This window comes from Clarias gariepinus, chromosome 9 (genome assembly GCF_024256425.1).
Source record: "Clarias gariepinus isolate MV-2021 ecotype Netherlands chromosome 9, CGAR_prim_01v2, whole genome shotgun sequence".
In the NCBI taxonomy this organism is placed as follows: Eukaryota; Metazoa; Chordata; class Actinopteri; order Siluriformes; family Clariidae; genus Clarias; species Clarias gariepinus.
The window spans coordinates 808,506-829,596 of record NC_071108.1 but is presented as its reverse complement, the minus strand read 5'-3'; the positions used below and the strand labels follow the sequence as shown (position 1 = coordinate 829,596).

At 39.3% G+C, this 21,091-nt stretch overlaps 1 protein-coding gene across 2 annotated transcripts; it reads right to left on the bottom strand.

The window, feature by feature from the left end:
- Positions 1-212: 212 nt before the first annotated feature.
- LOC128530073 (N-acetyllactosaminide beta-1,3-N-acetylglucosaminyltransferase 3-like) lies at positions 213-10,287 on the bottom strand. Of its 2 annotated transcripts, XM_053503791.1 has the most exons (4): positions 10,183-10,287; positions 3,631-4,772; positions 2,389-2,481; positions 213-2,253 (listed from the first exon to the last, which is right to left on the bottom strand). In XM_053503791.1, the coding sequence occupies exons 2-4, from the start codon at positions 3,659-3,661 to the stop codon at positions 1,094-1,096; spliced, it is 1,284 nt and encodes a 427-aa protein (XP_053359766.1). In that variant the 5' UTR covers positions 3,662-4,772; positions 10,183-10,287; the 3' UTR covers positions 213-1,093. The 2 variants fall into 2 exon arrangements, with proteins under 2 accessions (XP_053359766.1, XP_053359768.1); XM_053503793.1 differs by lacking the exon at positions 2,389-2,481.
- Between the last annotated feature and the right edge of the window lie 10,804 nt (positions 10,288-21,091).

Below are 21,091 nucleotides of genomic sequence, written 5' to 3'. Positions count from 1 at the left end.
TTAAGAGCGCACCATGTCTGCTCGGAACAGCGCCATCTTGCTCTCCCCCTACATCTTTTGTAAAACTTAGAGGTTTTAAAATGTCGCGTAAATATGACAAGAAGCCCCGAACAACTGCACAAAATTTCATTTCAACAAAATGCAATTAAACAAAAACATATATCACGGATAAAGTAACACATTCCAGACTAACGCGTCTTTATGTAAAACACGGAGATTTTAAATATGTCGTGTGGTGTAGACTGAAGATTATCAACTCGCGTTTCCAAATGTCCAGAAAATATACAGAATTGAGTGATGACAACTCAATTGCTCAGGGTTAACACAATTACCAAATATATAATGTCCAAAATATTATGCATTTTTAATTATTACTTACCTGTCAAAGAAAACGGAGAAGCACTTTAGAGAAGGTGATGATTGCGGGAGAGCTTTTTTTTTTTGCGCATGCGCTGATTACCTAAAGTCAGCTTAAATTCTACTTGATTTTCTAAAGGTACATAAGTACTTTATTAATTTGTTTAGATTTGTCAAAGAATCATAAGTAACATTTACTTGACTGTTGAAGGTTTAAGATTTGCAAGTCTAAATTAAGTAAATATATAGGTTTTACTTAATACTCTAAAGTTTTCACTTTAACAAAATTATTATTAGTAAAAAATACACTTTTTTTGTTTGTTTTATTTACATAGCCTTACAATCATTTTTTACAGTGTACTTCTCATCCAACCACAATCAAATTCGCTCCATCCGTATGGCGCGATTTATCCGGATGTTTTCTTTTTGTGTTTGTTTGCTTTTTAAATGACAAGCTGAAATAAAATAGGAGTAACGAGGCTATTTTTAAAACATAAGGAGTAGAAAGTACAGATAATTGCGTGAAAATGTAAGGAGTAGAAGTAAAAAGTCAGCTGAAAGATAATTACTCCAGTAAAGTAGATACCCAAAATTTCTACTTAAGTAAGGTAACAAAGTATTTGTACTTCATTACTTGACACCTCTGACTATTGTACATTTTTTCATTGGTTTCTAAAGTAAACATATAACCTATAAACCTTCCTTCTTCTTAACGTCTCTCACACTTCTCACAGCATCATTTTGGTACTAAATCCTCAGGCTGGGCATTAAATCCTCTCCGTTCACAAACCAAATCGCTCCGATAGATTTCATGCCACATTAAAAATATCTGATGAGGGAGGAACCTGTGGACCAGGAGAACCTCACGGTAGTAGCATGGATTGTACATGTCCAGCTTTTTTGAGGGAATGTGCAGGCCCAGTGTCTTCACTCCAATATGCGAGACAGGTTTAAGTCCAGCTTTTTCCAGACATATTCCCATGTAAACGTCATCGATAGGGAGCAAGGTAATGGATTGAGACATGTTGTAGATGATTCTGGAAGTGAATTGTGACAAGAGGTAGCCTCCCCCACTGCAGTATGGAGGATAATGCTTTGATTCATAGATCTGGACTGGGAAGTAGTATTTGCTGGCTGGTTCCATAATTGGCTCCATATATTGCATCAAGTGGCCGGTGAACAGGTGTTTGCTTCCATCATTATCATGTAACCCTTTGAGATACTGCACCATGTTGTCTGTGTTGGCAAAAATGTCGTCATCTCCATTGAGGAGGAAGTGCACATGAGGGCAAAACCTCTCCATCCACTCCAGGAATAAGACCTGCTTCAGCGTGAGGTTGTAAAAAGAATCATGAAAGTCCCACTGAATGATGTCCTGGTACATACGGTTCTCCAGTTCCAGAAGTTTATTGAGTCTTTCCTTCTCTAAACCATTACCTGTGGTGCCTGATATAAACACAGTGCGGATCCACATGCCACTCTGAAGTCTTTCTGAAGCCCATGTTTTTCTCAGAACCTCCCGTCGGTCATAGTTGGGTGGAGAACTTTTAATGACCAGCAGCAGGAAAACCTGTGGAGAGTTCTGAGGACCGCCGCACTTACCGGGAACATTAAGTAGCATCGGGAAATGCCGGCAGTGTCGGTAAAACAAAAAGTTTTTAATCTTTTCTGGCAAAGTGGAAAACCCAGTGATGTTAGACACAGAGACATTTCTCTGACATTTGTGGGACAAATTCTTGGACTGCTCTGGTGACGGCTGTGGTTCAAATTTGTCACCTGGTTTGCCAGTAGTCTTTTGTTGTTTCTTGTTCTCAAAGCCTGTCCGCATCACAAATAACAAACAGAGAGCAGTCGTGCTAAGCAGCAGAGTGGTCCTCAGCTTCCTTCTCCTTGGTCCTGCCAGAGAGACATTAGATTCTAAATCAGGCTTTTATTCAAATGTAAACCCAATACATCAAACACATCATCTGTGAGTTTCTCTCAGAGGTGTCAAGAGTGTGAGAGTAGCACATTGAAATGTGCATAGTATACCTGGAGGAAACCCCCACCAAGCACGGGGAGAACATACAAACTCCATGCACACAGAGACGGGAATCGAGCCTGGCCGGGAATGGAACTCAGACCCTAGAGGTGCAAGGCAACAAGGCGCACCATTACACTACCATACTTACAGTACTACACAATTGCTATCAGTGAATTAATTCAGCAATTCTGTGAAAGCATCATTTTATCACACTAGCTGGGAGCTAAAAGAGATAGAATTTAAATTGCTAAGCATTCGGATTTTACTGTTAAGAAACTATAATTTAAGAGTACTTTTAAAATTTTAAATGAAAATTTTAAACGTTTATTTAGGACTTGGACATCAGCATGGTCCTATGTATTTTTTAATAAAGACAGCAAAACAATATTTAAATTCTTATTATCAAATATACAAGAGTCAGGGTGGACATTTTTTAAGCGTTTTGGGCAGACAATCTGAGCATATAATTTTATAGAAGAACTTTTATTACAACTTTACACAAAAAATTATTTTATCACACACATGTTAAAATTGTTTATGTCCTCTGTCCTGCATTGTGGTTTTTATGTGCACACTGCACCGGGGTGTTAAATATGTTCATGTATTTTGTAATAGGTTTGGCACAAGGGGGGCAACAACAAACACGGACATGTGGCGAGGTCTTATGGAAAAGGGGTAATTTTACTTAGGGAAGGAAAGGGTTAAAGGAGGGAGGAAGGGAAAAAGGGAAGGAAAGGTGTCCACCTGCGGGTCTGGTAAATTTCTGGCAACCACAGCTGTGCGGTAAATTTACGGTTTATTTTTTACAAAGCAGATATTTTTCTGATTTTTAAACTCTATCAACAAAGGTTTAGTAAAATATAAACTGATGCTTCATGATATTAGTAACAAATACCTTCTCTAAGAGTTTCCTTTTTATAAATACAGTATATCATAAATTTTACTGCAATAAATAATATTTTTTGTATATGTTTTTAACTGTAAAATTTAAGGTCTTACTCTGTTAAACTAATTACAGTTTTTCACTGTAAATTCTACGGTTATCCCAAGTTTTGTGAAATACGGTTTTATTCTGTAGCATTTATATTTTCCTGTTAAAATTATGAACATTTTTTACAGTGTAGTTATGTTTAAGACATTTTTTCCATTTGGGCTTTACGCTGAAGGTGTCCGTTTGTGCCTATAGTAATGATTAATAAAGCTGCAGACCGGCTTGTGATAGGCTTCATATGACAAGGTGTAAAACTTACCGCAAATCCACTTCAGAACTTGTACAAGCATGTTTATCTGAAACAATAAAGACGCACAAATATTAAATCATGTACATTAAAGGTAAACAAACAAAACATTTACACCATGAGATTCTACATAAATTAGACATGAATATTTTTTTATTCAGGTCACTGCATGCGAAACTGCTGCTGTATAAATGTGTATAAGTTATTGACATTGAAATTAACCACTGCAGTAAATATTACATTAAATATTGTGATAAATAAACACATACGATCATTTCATTCCCATCCTGATCCTAAATACTGAAACATCACGTCTGTCTAAATCCTGCATTAATTTTGGAAAAGTGACGTTCATTCACAGACACAAAGTCAGTTATAATAACTCTCACCAATTTCTGTAATAAATGTTTCTTGTGTTTTAGTCCAGATGCCCCTTAATAGTTGTCTACCGGAACAGCTTTTAAAACATTTGTTGTAAGTGTAAGTTTTGGTTGTATTATGTCAAGATGTTGTAATGAAACAAAGGTTTCTTTAATAACAACACGATCTCTGTCACATTTAGTCAAGCAGAGTTTATAGTACCACAGAGGAAACATTCCTGAGTGTCCTTGCATGTTATTCACGTGTATTCATGTTATATGAGCTTAAGAACGAAACATTATCAACAGTCTAAACTTTAAAGTTTTATCTAACAGTGCAAACATGACAACAGTTCAAAATATCTGTGATTTAGTCACATTTATCTAAACATTTGTATTTTAATAAATAATACATAAACTGTAAACTAAACACTAGAAACTATTTAAGGCTATTTCTACACATACACTATTATTTTTAGCCTTACATTTTATGTATCAGCATTTTAATTATATTGCTTTTTCGTTCATACAAAAACAACGTGGGCTTCATAGACAATTAGAAGACCTTTGAGGGCAAAACTGGCCTGTTAGGGCGGGACGGTGTCCATCCCACTCAGGAAGGTGCTGCTCTCATTTCCTGTAGTATAGCTCATAGTCTCAGAAGAGGCCTAGTTAATCGGTGACAATCCAGAGCCCAGGCCAGGGAGCAGACAGACAGGCTAAACCAACCGTCTGCTAGCTGCATAGAGTCGTCACTCAGGGTTCACTGTATTGAGACTGTGTCTGTTCCCCGAGCTAAAAACAAATGTAGAAAGACTCAGAAAGTCTGTTTTAGTAATTTAATTAACATAAAGACCACAAACTTGGATCACACTGAATGCGCAGCCGGCACCTCTGATCTGAAGCTAGGACTGTTAAATATTAGATCTCTCGCATCTAAAGCAGTTATAGTTAATGAAATTATCACAGATCAGGAGTTTGATATACTCTGTTTAACAGAAACCTGGATTAAACAGGACGAGTATGTAGCTCTAAATGAAGCGGGTCCTCCTGGATACAGCTACATACACCAGCCTCGGTTAACTGGTAGAGGAGGAGGCGTCGCAGTTATTCACAATGATAATTTGACTATTGTACAAAAACACGGACACAAATTTAATTTATTTAAATTTCTCTATAGTAATATAACAAGTGTAGCTACAAATAATAAGTCAGCTCAGTCTCTTCCACTAATTCTCATTTACAGACCTCCAGGGCCGTACATACTGTAAATACTTTGAATTTCTTAGTGAATTTGCAGATTTCCTTTCAAACCTGGTCGTTTCTGTAGACAAAGTGTTAATTGCTGGAGATTTTAATATTCATTTTGAGAATCCAGGAGACCCTGTGCATAAAGCATTTATGTCTATACTGGACTCGGTAGGAGTAAATCAGTGTGTAGTAGGACCCACTCATAAAGCAGGTCACACTTTAGATTTAATAATATTCCTCGGATTAAGTATAAAATTTATTTACAAGTCCACTATCTGAAGTTATCTCAGATCACTATCTTGTCTCAATTCAAATGTGTCACAGTAATAATGTACACACAGCGCCGCGCTACCGTATGAAACATACATTTACATCAACTACCACACAGTTTTATCATTAATCTCCCAGAGTTCCCAACTTCGATCAGATCACCGCCTGACCCCACAGAACTCGATCAGGCGACTGAATATTTAGAGTCGACATTTCGCTATACCTTAGATAATGTAGCTCCAGTTAAAAGAAAAATTAATAGAGATAAGAAACTTGCTCCCTGGTATAACGATCACACGCGCACTTTAAAACAGACCGCTCGGAAATTAGAACGTAAATGGCGTCAAACTAAATTGTTAGTATTTCAAATAGCATGGAAGGAGAGCATCCTGAACTATAGAAAAGCTCTTAGTGTAGCTAGATCAACATATCTCTCCACTCTTATAGAAAATAACAAAAATAATCCTAGATTTTTATTTAATGCAGTAGCCAAATTAACCAGAAATAAGACCACTGCAGAAATCTCCACAACAACATCATGCAATAGTGAGGACTTCATGAACTTTTTAAATAATAAAATTGTAAATATTAGGCATAAAATTGAGGCTTTGAAACCAAACAATGTAAGTTATACAGATGTTAATCTAGCCATGTCAGACCAGAACCTAGAATACTTTACTCCCCTTGAAGAGAATGAACTAATTTCACTCATCTCTTCTGCAAATTCATCAACCTGTATATTAGATCCTGTACCGACACATTTTCTTAAACAGATAGTACCAGCAATAACAGAACCCCTGTTGAGAATAATTAATTCTTCACTCAGCATTGGTTATGTTCCAAAATCTTTTAAATTAGCAGTTATTAAACTGATTATTACAAAAACCTGACCTTGACCCCTGTCAGCTGTCCAGTTACAGGCCAATATCAAACCTCCCCTTTATCTCTAAGATTCTGGAAAAGATAGTAGCGGAGCAGCTATGCTCATATACACATAGAAATGGCATACATGAACTGTATCAGTCAGGATTTAGGCCTCATCACAGTACAGAGACAGCACTCGTTAAAGTAGTAAATGACATTCTATTGGCCTCTGATCAGGGTTGTGTAACTATGCTTGTATTACTCGACCTCAGTGCAGCTTTTGACACCATTGATCATAGTTTTCTTCACAGATTAGAAAATGTAGTAGGAATTAAGGGTACAGCCCTCTCCTGGCTCAGATCCTATTTGACCGATCAGTATCAGTGTGTAGACTTAAATGGTGATTATTCTGCATGTTCTCTAGTGGAGTTTGATGTTTCACAGGGTTCAGTTTTAGGCCCACTGCTTTTTTCCCTTTACATGCTTCCTCTGGGCAACATAATCCGTAAGCATGGTATTAGTTTTCACTGTAATGCTGACAACACACAGTTATATGTCTCAGCAAAACCTGATGAGATAAAACAGCTTACTAAAATTGAGCAATGTGTGCAGGACATGAAAAAATGTTAATTAACTTCCTTTTGCTTAATCCAGATAAGACAGAAGTTCTAGTCATAGGACCGCATGCAGCTAGAAGTAAGATTCTAGATCACTCTGTAACATTATATGGCCTTTCTGTTCTATCGAGTGCAACAGTAAAAGACCTCGGTGTGATTATAGACTCTAGCCTTTCATTTGAAGCTCATGTAGATAATATTACCAAGATAAAATATCTTATTAATATTGCCAAGATAAGAAATTTATTGTCGCTAAACGACGCAGAAAAACTAGTTTATGCTTTTATCACCTCTAGGTTGGATTATTGTAATGCCCTACTGTCTGGTTGTTCAACTAGGTGCATAAACAAGCTTCAGCTAGTCCAGAATGCAGCAGCGAGAGTCCTCACCAGAACCAGAAGATACAAGCACATCACCCCTATCTTATCTTCACTGCATTGGCTCCCTGTGAAATTTCGCATTGATTTTAAAATACTACTTTTGACATATAAGCATTAAATGGTCTCGCGCCGCAGTACCTGAGCGAACTGCTAGTGTTCTATGATCCGCCACGCCTACTTCGATCAAAGGCTGCTTATCAGTACCGCGTATTATGAAAACTACAGCTGGGGGCGGAGCTTTTTCTTACAAAGCCCCAAAGTTATGGAATAGTCTTCCCAATAGTGTTCGGGACTCAGACACAGTCTCAGTGTTTAAGTCCAGGCTAAAAACCTATTTATTTAGCCAAGCATTTTTATAAATAGATTAGCCTTAGGTAAAGGAGCAGATCTGGGGGACTCATGGACGTAGAGTATTACGGTGAACTGGTATGTTTAGATGCTGTCCTCCCCACTCTCATTGATCACTCAGGTTTGTTGACGGTGAGGTGATTGGTTTCTTTACATCTCAGGAAGACTCGTCAGGGATGCATCTCCTGTCTGGGGATGGTTCTCTCTACCTAGAAGACGGTTCTGGCCTTGACTGGTGTTGGCAGCTGTTTCTCTGAGGACTTGACCGTTCGATAGTTTAGGACTGGGACTTCATACAAGTCTATCCGAGTTTTCAATAACTAACTGGACTCCACATTAACATCAATTAACATCAACTGTTATGCTGAACTGCCTGCCAACTAATACACAGTATGAATGCAGATCAATTCCTGCTCTCTGTTTTACCCAGATGAGGATGGGTTCCCTGTTGAGTCTGGTTCCTCTCAAGGTTTCTACTACCATCTCAGGGAGTTTTTTTCTTGCCACTGTCGCCCTCGGCTTGCTCACCAGGGACTATCTGACCTTTTTTATTCATACACATTCTAATTCCATACAAAATTAAATAATTATTTTGATTGTGTAAAGCTGCTTTGGGACAATGCCAATTGTTAAAAGCACTATACAAATAAAATAAAATAAATTGAATTGAAATGTTAAATTAGCTGATCATTTAGCTTATTTCTAGAAATAAATGCTTTGAAGTAGCACAATTATCATCCAATACAACAAGAAATTTGCACTGAAAAATTTAGTTAAATGTCCAAGGTTACACTCACTCATTCACTCTATAGCTTTATCCTGTATTCAGGATCAGAGTTTTATATTAAGAAATTTTAGATACATTTGATGAGATGTAAGATATGTTCATTTCACAGTGTGTACTGCAGACTGTAGCCCAGCAGACCTCACATTTGGACAGGATGGGTGTCACCTGAGAGATCTAACACATCGCTGACCAGTTGCAACGTTATGTTTAGCTCTCAAAGTCTTATATGGTAACAAGTTACCTAACCTAAAGCTTCTCATTTCTTAAACAACCACATCAGTAGACATAAGAAAACCACTTATCAGTGAGACTAATCAGAACAATAGCTTTAGTTTGCTAGAGTCTGTAAAGAATGGACTGTAGAGCAATGAAAAAAAGGTCATGTGACCTGATGAGGCCAGATCGAGCCTATCCCAGAGAGATATGTGCGTTAGGGTAAGACGGGAAGTGCATGAAGTGATGCACCCATCATGCATCGTGTCCACTGTACAAGCCTGTGGTGGCATCTCTCTGGAGGACTCTCCAATCAATATCAATACCAATCAATATTGTGGCGTGGGCGGGGCGGCGGCTGACGACCAGCATGCCTTGCGGGGATGTCGGTGTGTTCACCATGATGGAGAAAGGTGTTTGGGTTAGTGACTTCGGCCCTGTTGTGTGTGTTGAGGTGTGTGACGTGTGAAATGTGCTCCAGTTCAAGCTAGCGCTGAATTGGATGTAGGCTCCTGAGTGAAGGTGCTGCTCATGCCTTACATGCTGTGTGCTTAATAAAGTACTCCCAGCCATTGCATTGGGTAGCAAATAAGCTCACTCGTCTCTCCAGCATTCTTCCCGGCGTAAAAACGCTACAATATCAAGATCCTGGAGAGAAATTAATGTGACTTTGGATGGAGAAAAATATTGTGAAATTGCATAAGCTTATGGAAATGTTGCCATGGTTTAATGAAATATTAGAGTGTGTGACTCTTTTTTGACTTGGCACTGTGTGTCTACGTGTGTGTGTGTGTGTGTGTGTGTGTGTTTGTCTATCCATACAATGTATACACACTTTAACAGTTTTTAAACTTGAATTATGGCACCAATGTGTAGTGTTATGTTCCCTATCATCGTTAATGTTAGCATTTATCTGTCAGAACAGAGGCATATATTTTTCTTGTTGACATGTATACTGTACATTTTGAAATATTACATCATTATAATAACATCATTACAGCATTTGAATACGCAAAATTGTAATAAAGTCTGTATACATCATAAACTTAAATATCTTATGCGGTTTTAGTTTCTCCTCCCAGTCCGAGATAATTTATCGACTTGTGGAATTTTCAAAACTCATTATTTTTCTGGAATTTTGCTCTTGTGTTAGAGTTCGGCTACAGTTTCCATGAAAGAACAAAGAATGAAATTGTCATTAATAATAATAATAATAATAATAATAGGATGAATAGGAAGAGAGAAACTTGATGACAAACATATCTTTAGATTTCTTACTCACTGACAGAGAGCTTTCTTTGCATTTTCAGTTAATGGTCATTTTTTGCTTCACATGAAGAGATAAAACTACTGATAAACTGATAGAGTTATTTGATTTAAACAATTAAACTAATAACAAGACGAGAAAACTCTTTCACATACACACACATACATACACACACAGAACAAATCAAATAACCATAAAATGTATTTACCTGTAATGAAGAAGAAAACGTCATGAAGAATGTTCGCGTGTGTATGTTCTGAAAACAGATCTTTACAATTTCAGTGTTAACACTGTTAACGATACCAATGAATAAGCCCTCCCATATGTTTAAGAGATATGTACAGAGACAAAGAGAGAGTGAGAGAGCGAGAGAGATAAGGTAGTTTTATAGACATACTAAAATAACACACCCACACATCTACCTCCCCATCACACACAAAAAACAAACACACAGTCCGTGTGTCACTAGGTGGTGATGTGTTTTCAGGTCTACCTGGTTAACCCTAACCCTTAGGAGTCTAAAGGTGTTTTGGAGCCCTGAGATTTGTGTACAAGACTTTTGTGACCTGGATCTTGTAGTGTAGAGGTTTTACTTTAAAATGATGTGACAATCATCTCGCCTACTCATTTAAAGAACACGAAACATTCATTTACACTTTCTAAAGACACTTTTTGTTTAGAAAGCATATATGCGCGCAAGTGACTGATAATGAAGTAATTCACAGAAGACAAAGACCTGCATAATGAGCTGTATAATTACCCCTTTCAGTCAGGTATGGGACAGAGGAAAGTGATACAAGAAAATTAGAGTACAGAAACATATTTTTTTGATTGTGGTTTATTTAGAATAACTTAAGATTCACTTGCAAAAATTCCAGAAACAGTTAAAAATAAGTGCAAAAAGTGCAAACAACATTTAGGGTAAAATGGTGCAAACCAAAAACGGTGTATGATATAAACTATGCAAAAACATACATGCAGGGTAAAACTGCATCAGGAACAGTGCAAAATAAAAACTGAAAAAAACAAAAACATACATTTACAGTAATAGCAAACGGTGCAAACAGGAACAGTACAAGAAAAAATGGGTGTATATGGTTTGTATAGTCACACATCCCTGTGCCACTCCTAAAAGCAGTTCCTGTTCAACTGAAGACACTGAAGACAATCTGCATTCCGAGGGTAGTCCTTCCTGTTGTCTCTGTAAGTCCCACATGTACCAAACTTCATGGAAAGCAAGTCTGTTAGGAGCTTTGGACTTGTGTACACATGGTGCCCCGAGCCTAAAACTTTACAGTCCAAAACAGACGTCACTGCATTATATGATAAGCCACGGCTTGTGCAAAAGTTGTTCTTTTCTGTGTACACAGAAAAGTCCATAGTGTACCTGTTTGAAGAACCAGCAAGAACAAACAACTTGAATCCCCACTTAGTTGGCTTGGCTTTCATGTACTGTACTGCGGAACCGTGTCATCATCAGTCTGCATTTTCCATGACATTGCCTGGAAACACAAACACAACTAGGAAGAGTTTTTTTTGGGGTGGGGGGGTAAGTCCAAGCACTGCAGAAACAGATACCTCGTCGTTTAAAGATAATCAGCGTCGCTGTACGGACATCTAGAGGAAGTTCGTTCCACCACCTAGGTACCAGAACAGAAAAGAGCCTGGATGAATGTCGCCCTCGATTACTGAGAGATGGTGGGATTCAAGGATTCAAGAAGCTTTATTGTCATACCAGCACACTTCCATGTTCTGGTACGAAATTAGGACCCAGGTCCCGTTTAAGCCACAGAGATAGCATAGTAGTATAAATATGAGGGTGTAAATATGTATATACATGAATATAAATAAGAGCAGTCAGAGATATATTATGCAGTAAATTAGACATAAACTATACATAGTGTATTGCACATTTTCAGAGGCTGTATTGCACACATTGTATATTCGACTTATAGGGTTATATATGTATTGCACCATAGAGTTATATATTACACTAAAAGTTTGATTGTGTTTATTGGGAGAGGACCTACAAAGCACGGCTAGAGTTCAGCAGTCTAATTGCCTTAGGGTAAAAGCTGTTTTTGAGCCTGGTGGTCTTGCACTGAAGGCTCCTCAGCCTTCTTCCCGAGGGAAGAGGTTGAAATAGATCATGTGCAGGGTGGGTGGAGTCCTTAATAATGTGGAGGAATTATTTTTAGAATCGTCGGCTGTTGTTACTTTAAGGGGCGTGTCATCAGGAAGTGATGGGAGCTTGGTACAGGGAGGAGGGTTGTCATGTTCCTCAAACATGTTCCTTGTGCATCTTTGGTGTTGTAGTCTGTGATGCACTTAATGCCCTTCCACATACTTCGCGGATCGTTGGAAGTAAGGTGACCCTGGATTTTTTTGGGCGTTTGTGGATTTAGCCCTCCCAATGCCTGCCGTCAGTTGTTTCCTCGCCAACTTTAGCGCTGATGCATCACCTGCAGTATCCCTAGCTTTCAGCAGAGCCTTTACTTCAGCATTCAGCCAGGGCTTCTGATTAGAAAAACAGGTAATTGTCTTGGTGGTGGTTACATCATCAGCACATTTAGATATAAAGCCGAGGACGGAAGAAGTGTATTCATCTAGGTCCAGCTTATCCCCGTAAGTGGATGCTTCTTTAAAGAACTGCCAGTCAGTGCACTGAAAGCAGTCCTGGAGAACAATGTCTGCATCACTGGGCCATACAGTGATCGTTTTCTTTGTGTGTATTGTCTTCCTCAGCAGGGGGCGATAGGCTGGCGCCAGCAGTATGGATATGGGATCGAAAGCGCCAAGATGGGGGCAGGGGAAAGCTCTGTATGCACCGCGGATGTTTGTATACACACAGTCCAGAATATTTTCTCCCTGTGTTGGAATTTCCACATGCTGGTGAAATTTGGGAAGAGTGTCCGTCAGTTTCACGTAATTGAAGTCCCCCGCAACCACGTAAAATGCCTCCGGGTGTTTAGTCTGCAGCAAGCTGATGGTATCATGAAGCTCCTGCAATGCTATGCTAGCATTAGCACCCGGCGGGATGTAAACAATGGTGACGTACACAACATTAAACTCCTGCGGCAGATAGAATGGCCGACACTTTGTTGTCATGAACTCTATCGACTCGAAGCAGTGACTTTTATATATAAAATACTTTAATAAATAATAAAAACATTTTAACAAATTACATTTTCACATCCCAGCACCCCCGTTGTGCTGTACCACCGTCGACAAAAACCTTATAAAATACCAGTGAAACATTAAACGAATTTATCATCACAGTACTAAAATTACAGTACAAATTTAGAACTTAAATATAGGCATTTCTTAGTTCCATCGAATTTAAGCAAAGTAAATGAGCCTTTATATTTTATCATGTGTAACACTCGCGTAGCCAGAAAACTCTGGCTGTGTGTATCAGGAAAAGTGGGTGAGTCACAGGTGTTGTCAGATTAATGGGCAAAAACTATCAAATAAACCTATATAAGATACATAGCCTTTATAAGACTTTACTTTTATTTAAGTGCACGCACAATGACGACAAAACGTTATGATGTTGTAAAATAATGAAAGCAAACAGGGATACAGCGCTATTCTGTCTCGGTTTCTGTGAACTTAAGCACGTCAGAAAATAAACCGAAACTCCGTGTATACTCGCCTCACAGACGTGAAAAATATGTGCTTACAGAAAGCAAAATGTCTGCTTTTATATAGACTAATGGGGGAAAAATCAGCTTATGTAATTCGTGTGAAACGTGGATTACTACAGCGCATCCACTCACAGCCGAAACTTATCAATGAATTATTAAAATGGCCAGTCAGTTTCCTTGCTGTTTTCCCCGACGCATTCATAATCATTAGCATAGTTCTGCTGGTGCGGTGTTTCTTATCCCCACCCCCGTTAAAACAGCGTATTCAGAGGCTCGCCCGCGAGAGGTTGTGCGCGCGCGGTCCACTACACAGCTAAAACACATTTGTATATTATGACTGAGATAAGGCGGCTCACATCGGCGTGCGTTTCGCACAGCGCCGCAAAGACAGCGCTTATTTAACACGTATAAATGTGTGTTTGTTGTATTTCTGGAAAAGAGAAATCTCTTATAAATGTCTCATCGCCGCGGGTTCACGCGAACATTTTACTTTCACTAAAAGATTAATTCACAACCACATTTCGGCCATTCACACACATGCATTGTGCTATGTTGTTTGTAGACACATTTCCTTTTTTCCTTCTAATCTCCACTTTGATCAAAATGCTCCCGATATGAGCCGACACGAGCTCATATCGTTTCACAAAGAGAGGCGACATATACTTGATTAAACACTGCATTTTTTTAAAAGTGGAAGCGCGCGCGATATGAGCAGCTTTAATTATTAATAATTAAATAAGTATTAAATGGTGGACATAAACAGCAAAAAGAACAATACTATTTTACTTTTAATTATTATCATGTTATTGAATGATTGTTTGAAACTGAAGGTTTATTCCCAACCACATTTCGGCCATTCACACACATGCATTGTGCTGTGTTGTTGTTACACACTTTCACTTTTCATCTCCACTTTGATCAAAATGCTCCCGATATGAGCCGACACAAACAGCTTCAAAAAATCAAATTATTCATCTCATAAAAAAGGCGACATATACTTGCTGATTAAACACTGCATTTTTTAAAATGAAAGCGCGCGATGTGAGCAGCTTTAATTATTAATAATAAAATAACTTTTCAATGCTGGACATAAACAGCTAAAATCAAGATAAATGCTATTCTTTAAATTGTTATTATCATGTTCTTTTGCTGTTTGGGTTCAGCGTTAAATGATTAGTTGAAACTGAAGCGTCTCTTGTAGATTCATGCCGCAAGTCGTTTTATCATATAAAGATCATTACGTTGTGCTCGGACCACTGACTCCAAAATTGACATTGTAACCCAGTGGCAATACAGGGTTAAAATAGCTTGATATCCCTTTAAAAGAAATAAAGGTAGTAATAGAACAGCCAAAATGGCGTAATGTCCTTTAGGAAGAAATCAGCCAATCAGGAGTGATAGTTCCTCCCCTAGCTGAACATGATTGGCAGGTCACGAGGCCAATTGCGTGATTCAACCATGCGCGAGTATGTGAGAGAAAGAGAGAAGATGAACGTGATTTATGGCGACAGGAAACGAGAGGAAAATTACAGATTTTAAATTAACAGAGTGATAAAAGTGAGTGTATTAGCAAGCTAGAGAACCAACACGGAAGAGGGAATAAGGAGGAGCAACCGAGAGTTGAAGTTTCCATCTGTATTTGTCTCTGTAAGCTAGTGAACTGCATGATGCTGATATTGTTTGCTAACTGTGATACAAAGCTTACAAAGAGTACAGACATAGTAAGCTGATATTTAAGTTACCTGAATACAGCTGTTTTTTGTTCAATTGTTTGTTTTAAGAAATAGATGATTTTATTTTAATATTGTGAAGGAAATGTTAAACTTTAATGTTTAAATTCTGCTGTGAGTAGATAAAACAATTTGTTCTAAAAGGGGTACTCTTATTAGAGTATTAATATTGCAACTACAGCTATGAGTTGCAACTTAATTTAGGTAGAGCCTGTATTGTTTACAGTTTTTCTCTAATCCAGGGATATAAGAGTATGCCATTTTTGTTGATTTATTATCAACTGTTATTAAGTAAGTATAAGGTGGTGCATGTTATATTCTAGATATTGAGTTGAGATTTGAAGTTGAACTAAAGTGTGATAAATAGGCTGAACATGTGGTCATTCAGTATTATGCAGCATGTGATGCTTAATGTTACATGGTTGTTATGCTTTAGTATGACTGTTGTACAACATATATAGAACATTATTTTAAATTTCCTGTTTAAAAAAAAAACAGGACAGGTCTTATGGACAGAGTGAAACTACTTGGAAGATCCTTTTCTATCGATGGCGAGCCTCCCAGTCTGATCGTGAAGAGACACAGACCAACTCATCGAACGTTCCTTTGGTGGTAGGAAAGTATCAGTCGCCTGAGCTGGTACCCACTCTTTCATCCAAGTGCACACTTCTTTTAGAAAGGAGAAACTGTCACAAACCTGGTGACACACAATTTTGACACTATTGACAGGACTGATTAATACAGGAAGTGATCACAAAACAGACTTTAACGACTTCAAAAAGATAAAACCAGAGACTCAATTGTCATGCAATTGTGTTTAAACTGTTATTGGCAACATAGTGTGAGTAAAAGATACTGGTTACTACTTACCTGGTCTGATAATTCCTTTTATGGGTAAGTTTATATCACTTAGCTCCTTTCGAACCTAGCACAGTGTTAGTGCACGTTTAGAGTGTAGCACGGTGACAACATTTTTACCGTTAAAAATAAAAATGTTTTTACAAGCCCTTGAGCTGTTGTTTGTGCTATTTTCTTTAATAATAACAATAACAGTAGACAGAGAGAAACAAAGAGTCTGTCTAAACAAAATTAATTGCAGCCGTTTACAAAATGTCCACTTGCGTCACCTGGCGGTCATTTCACAAATTACTTTGAATTGCGACTGATTTATTTTGGCTGTTGCCATTTGCCGCGACAGAGTGCATGGCAGTCATAGACATTCCGCGTGAGTAACCACTGTTTATACAGAGTCCACCTCCTCTTTTTTTCCCCGACCGGTAATCGCGGTCCGTGATGTTTTGGTTTAGCCAGGATTCCGTTAGGAAGAGAACAGCGCAATTCCTCATCTCAGAGTGAGCATTAATCCTCAAACGTAGCAGGTCCATTTTATTATCCAGGGAGCAGACGTTGGCCAAAAAGAGAGTTGGAATCGGAGGTCGGCTAGCCTTTAACTGTACAGACGCTCCCGCGCGCTTTCCTCTCTTCTGTCTGCATGCACAACGTTTCCTATTGCCCGCTGTCCCCACGCTCTGCTACGCCACTTCAATGTTCTCAGGAGGCGCTGTCTTCAGAGTTCTGATTTTAGTCCTGGTGGAATAGAAATAATCAAACTGTCTCTGATGTACAACAGTTCAGTTACGCTATACTTCCCTCGCATTTTCAGCGCTGAAAAAGCAATGTCTCTTGTATCTGGTGTGCTATCAAGAGGCTTTGTTCCGGGAGCTTGAGAAGCCGCTGCATCAGCGTGCGCCGCCATGTACTACATCCCTTGATGAGGTGAGCAGTGCTGGAGGATCAGAGGGAACGTGGTGCAGTGCGTGGTGTAATTAGAGCAGAGAGGTAAGTGGGTGCTGGGCCATTTTTAGCTTTGTAGGCAAGCATCAGCGTTTTGAATTTGATGCGGGAAGCTACAGGAAGCCAGTGCAGAAAGCGAAGGAGTGGGGTGGTGTGGAAAAAAGTTGGGAAGGTTAAAAACGGGATGTGCTGCTGCATTTTGGAGTTTCAGTTCATTTTAGTGACGTGTTTCAAAAAGGTTTTCGCGGAGACTGAGACGGCTGAGAGCGCACCCTGTTTATTTTCTTTATTTTACAAAAGCGCATTGTTTTTTGGATATTGTGAGTATACACAAATAAAACTAGACGATTTACAGATTCAAATTGATTGTTTTGAATTTTAAGTTCTTTTCACGGTGTCTCTAATATAGAGATTTTACCTCAAAGTAATGATATCACCGATCATCAACTCCTGATATATACTCTACCCGTAGAACAGATTAGCTGTGCCTCCCCACTTTATCGATTTGTTAAAAATATGAATCCGACTACTAAAGACAGATTCACAAGTAATCTGCCGGCTCTATCCCAATTACTTATTAGACCCCTAAATGCAGATGATCTAGATAAAGTGACTAGCAGCATGGCCACTATTGTTACCAGTACATTAGACACTGTTGCTCCCATCAGATTAAAAAAAGTTAGAGATAAAAAACAAAACCTAAGATGCCTGCAGAGAGTACTCCACAACATTTTAGCAGTGAAGACTTTGTGGACTTCTTTAATGAAAAAATCGATAGCATAAGGAAGAAAATAACGGAGGTTCAACCTCTAATAGCATCTCATGATCTAGTTCAGCCTAAAGTTTCACATTTAGTTTTTCAGTACTTTACAGGTATAGGACAGGAAGAGCTGTATAAACTTATCACCTCAGCTAAATCAACAACGTGCCTGTTAGACCCAATCCCAACCAGATTTTTGAAAGAAGTGATGCATACGGTTGGAGAGCCACTTTTAAACATTATTAATTCTTCATTATGTCTAGGTCTCGTCCCTAAACCTTTCAAGTTGGCAGTTATTAAGCCGCTTCTTAAAAAATCTAATCTGGACGCAAATGAAATAACAAATTACAGACCGATTTCAAACCTCCCCTTTATATAAAAAATATTAGAAAAAGTAGTATCAGCTCAAATATGCACATTCTTGCAGGAAAACAACATCCTTGAAGAATTTCAGTCAGGTGTCAGGCCCCATCATAGTGCAGAAACTGCCTTAGTTAAAATTGCAAACGACTTGTTTTTAGCTTTGGACCAAGGCTGCATCTCAATACTGGTCTTGCTTGATCTTAGTGCTGCATTTGACACTATAGATCATAATATTTTCATAGATCGCTTACAAAATCACATAGGTATTCAGGGACAGGCATTAAAATGGTTTAGATCATACCTGTCTGATCGATACCATTTTGTAGATCTAAATGGAAAACTGTCTGGTGTAATGCCAGTGAAATATGGGTCCCACAAGGGAGTCGGGACCCACCGACCCGCTGGATTTGCCGGCGGGGGGGGTCGGCCCGGAGGCCGTGGTGCTGGGCGATCTTGCCATGTCTGGTGGAATTCTGCAATGAGTTCGTGACTTAACACATCACGTGCCGGGACCCAGCTGCGCTCCTTCGGTCCGTACCCTTCCCAATCTACCAAGTATTGCAGGAAACCTTCTCTCCTTCGGGAGTCTATGAAGTTTTTTGACTCTGAACGCGGGGCGCCCGCTATTTCCACAGCCCCGGGTAGCGAAGGCTCTGCGACGCCTCCGTCCAGGGGCCCCCGCACTACTGGCTGAGGGGAGACACATGAAATACAGGGTTAATACGCACATGAGCGGGAAGCTGTAACTTAAAAGAGACAGGATTGATTCGTGCTAATATGGGAAAGGGACCAATGTATTTAGGGGATAGCTTGCGACAAGGGAGGTTGAGGGAAAGATTCTTGAGAGCCACACTCGATCGCCTACCTGGAGCAGAGGACTTTCCCTTCGCCGTCTATCGGCGAATTTTTTAAACCAGCGAACTGCTCGGGAGATTTTGGTGTGCGCATTCTCCCATACTTTTTCCACTCTTTTAAACCACTGATCCACCATGGGGATATCAGTGGGAGTGGCATCCCAGGGACAGAGCGGTAGTTGGTGCCCCAGCACACATTGAAATGGTGTTAAGCCAGGAGAGGAGTGTTTTAGTGAGTTTTGTGCATATTCCACCCAGAATAAACAGTCTGCCCACTCATGTTGCCGACTACTACATGCTGCCGACTACTGCGCAGAGGTACCTCCCAAGATCTTGGACAGTCCGCTCTGCCTGCCCGTTAGATTCAGGGGGGATAACCGGACATTAGGCTAACAGTGGTCCCCAACTTCTGGAAGAAAGCCTTCCAGACTCTCGCGATGAATTGGGGACCACGATCTGAAACAATGTCCTCCGGAATACCGTAGTAGGGAAACATTGAATCGAATAGGGTTTCTGCTACCTGGAGGGCGCTTGGAAGAGAGCTCAATGGGAGAAATCGGCAGCCCTTAGAGAAGCGATCTAGTACGACCAACACCGTTGTGTACCCTTTTGACACTGGCAGATCCGTTACGAAATCCACTGCAATGTGGGACCACAGCCTGTTTGGTGTGGGCAGGGGCATTAATTTCCCAACTGGCAAACATCGAGGGGTTTTTTAATTCAACTCAAAAACAAATAATCTGTTTTTATGCTGTTTTTTTTTCCATTACAGCTAAAGTGATCCCACCTCCCTGTGCACGAGCTGTTGATGAAAGGTTCATTTCCATATGAACAGCGTGCGCACGGGGAGGCGGGATCACATTAGCTGTAATGAGCCGATACAGGAGAATCTGTACCACTCCTTTCATACAGGATTACATAAAAACAGATGATTTGTTTTCGAGTTGAATTAGTAAATGTAAAATTCAAGCTTTTTATAGATATGTATATTGTGTCCCTCTGTGGAGTATTTGCTGAGTTTCAGTTCATTTTAATTACGTGTTTCTCCCTGCAGTTTACGCAGACCAAAGCGACAGACCGTGCACCCTGTTTGTTTTCTTTATTTTATTAATGCTCAAAGTTTTATTTTTAACATGTGTGCATACAAAAAAAGTAGACACTTTACAGATTTGATTAATATATAGATCTTGTCTGTACGATCAAAACTGAAAGTATAATTTAAGTTCTTATTGGTGTCATCAGGGGAAAACGCCTTAAAACGCATATATGCGTGCACGGACCTCAGAGGGTTAAGTAACGGACAGTTTCGGAGCCTTCCCCCCTCCCCTCCTTTGAAAAAACAAAGTTTAATGGTTAACAAAAAAATGCCCAGTAACAAAAATAAATACACAAAAAACAGGGCTGGGGTTACTTCCCCAGGCTGGGTCTGCAGGCTTTTTATAGAGCTAACTAGGCAACACCAAACGAACTGGTTTCTCAGACTCCGTGTCGGACTCAGTGCTGACTCTTGGTCAGCCTTAAACTTGAACTTGACGATGCAAAAACAAAGAGCTTCCGCCTGCAGACTCCCCTCAGTCCTAAATAGAAAACTGTCTGGTGTAATGCCAGCTGACGTAGCTTCCTGTTTTCGTATCGTTGCCGCGAAAGTTTGCGTTTGTGTTAGCGTTTAAATTACATACTTTTTTTTCATTTATACAATAATAATATTAATAGCAACTAGTTTTTACATCTCACACTGTTTGGCTTCGCCTTTTTCTGCGCTTTTTGGAGAACGCGCGAGTTTCTTTTTCTAAAAACAACAAACGGAATTCAGCTCCAAACAACTACAACTCCGACTCAGGTACGTTATCATGTCCAATATTCAGCTTGTTCAGTGTGTAGAGTGCAGGATGTTTAGACATTCTTCCTCCGTCGTTAGCGGTAATTTTATTTGTGATAGGTGTGTGTTAGTGAGCACTCTGACGGAGAA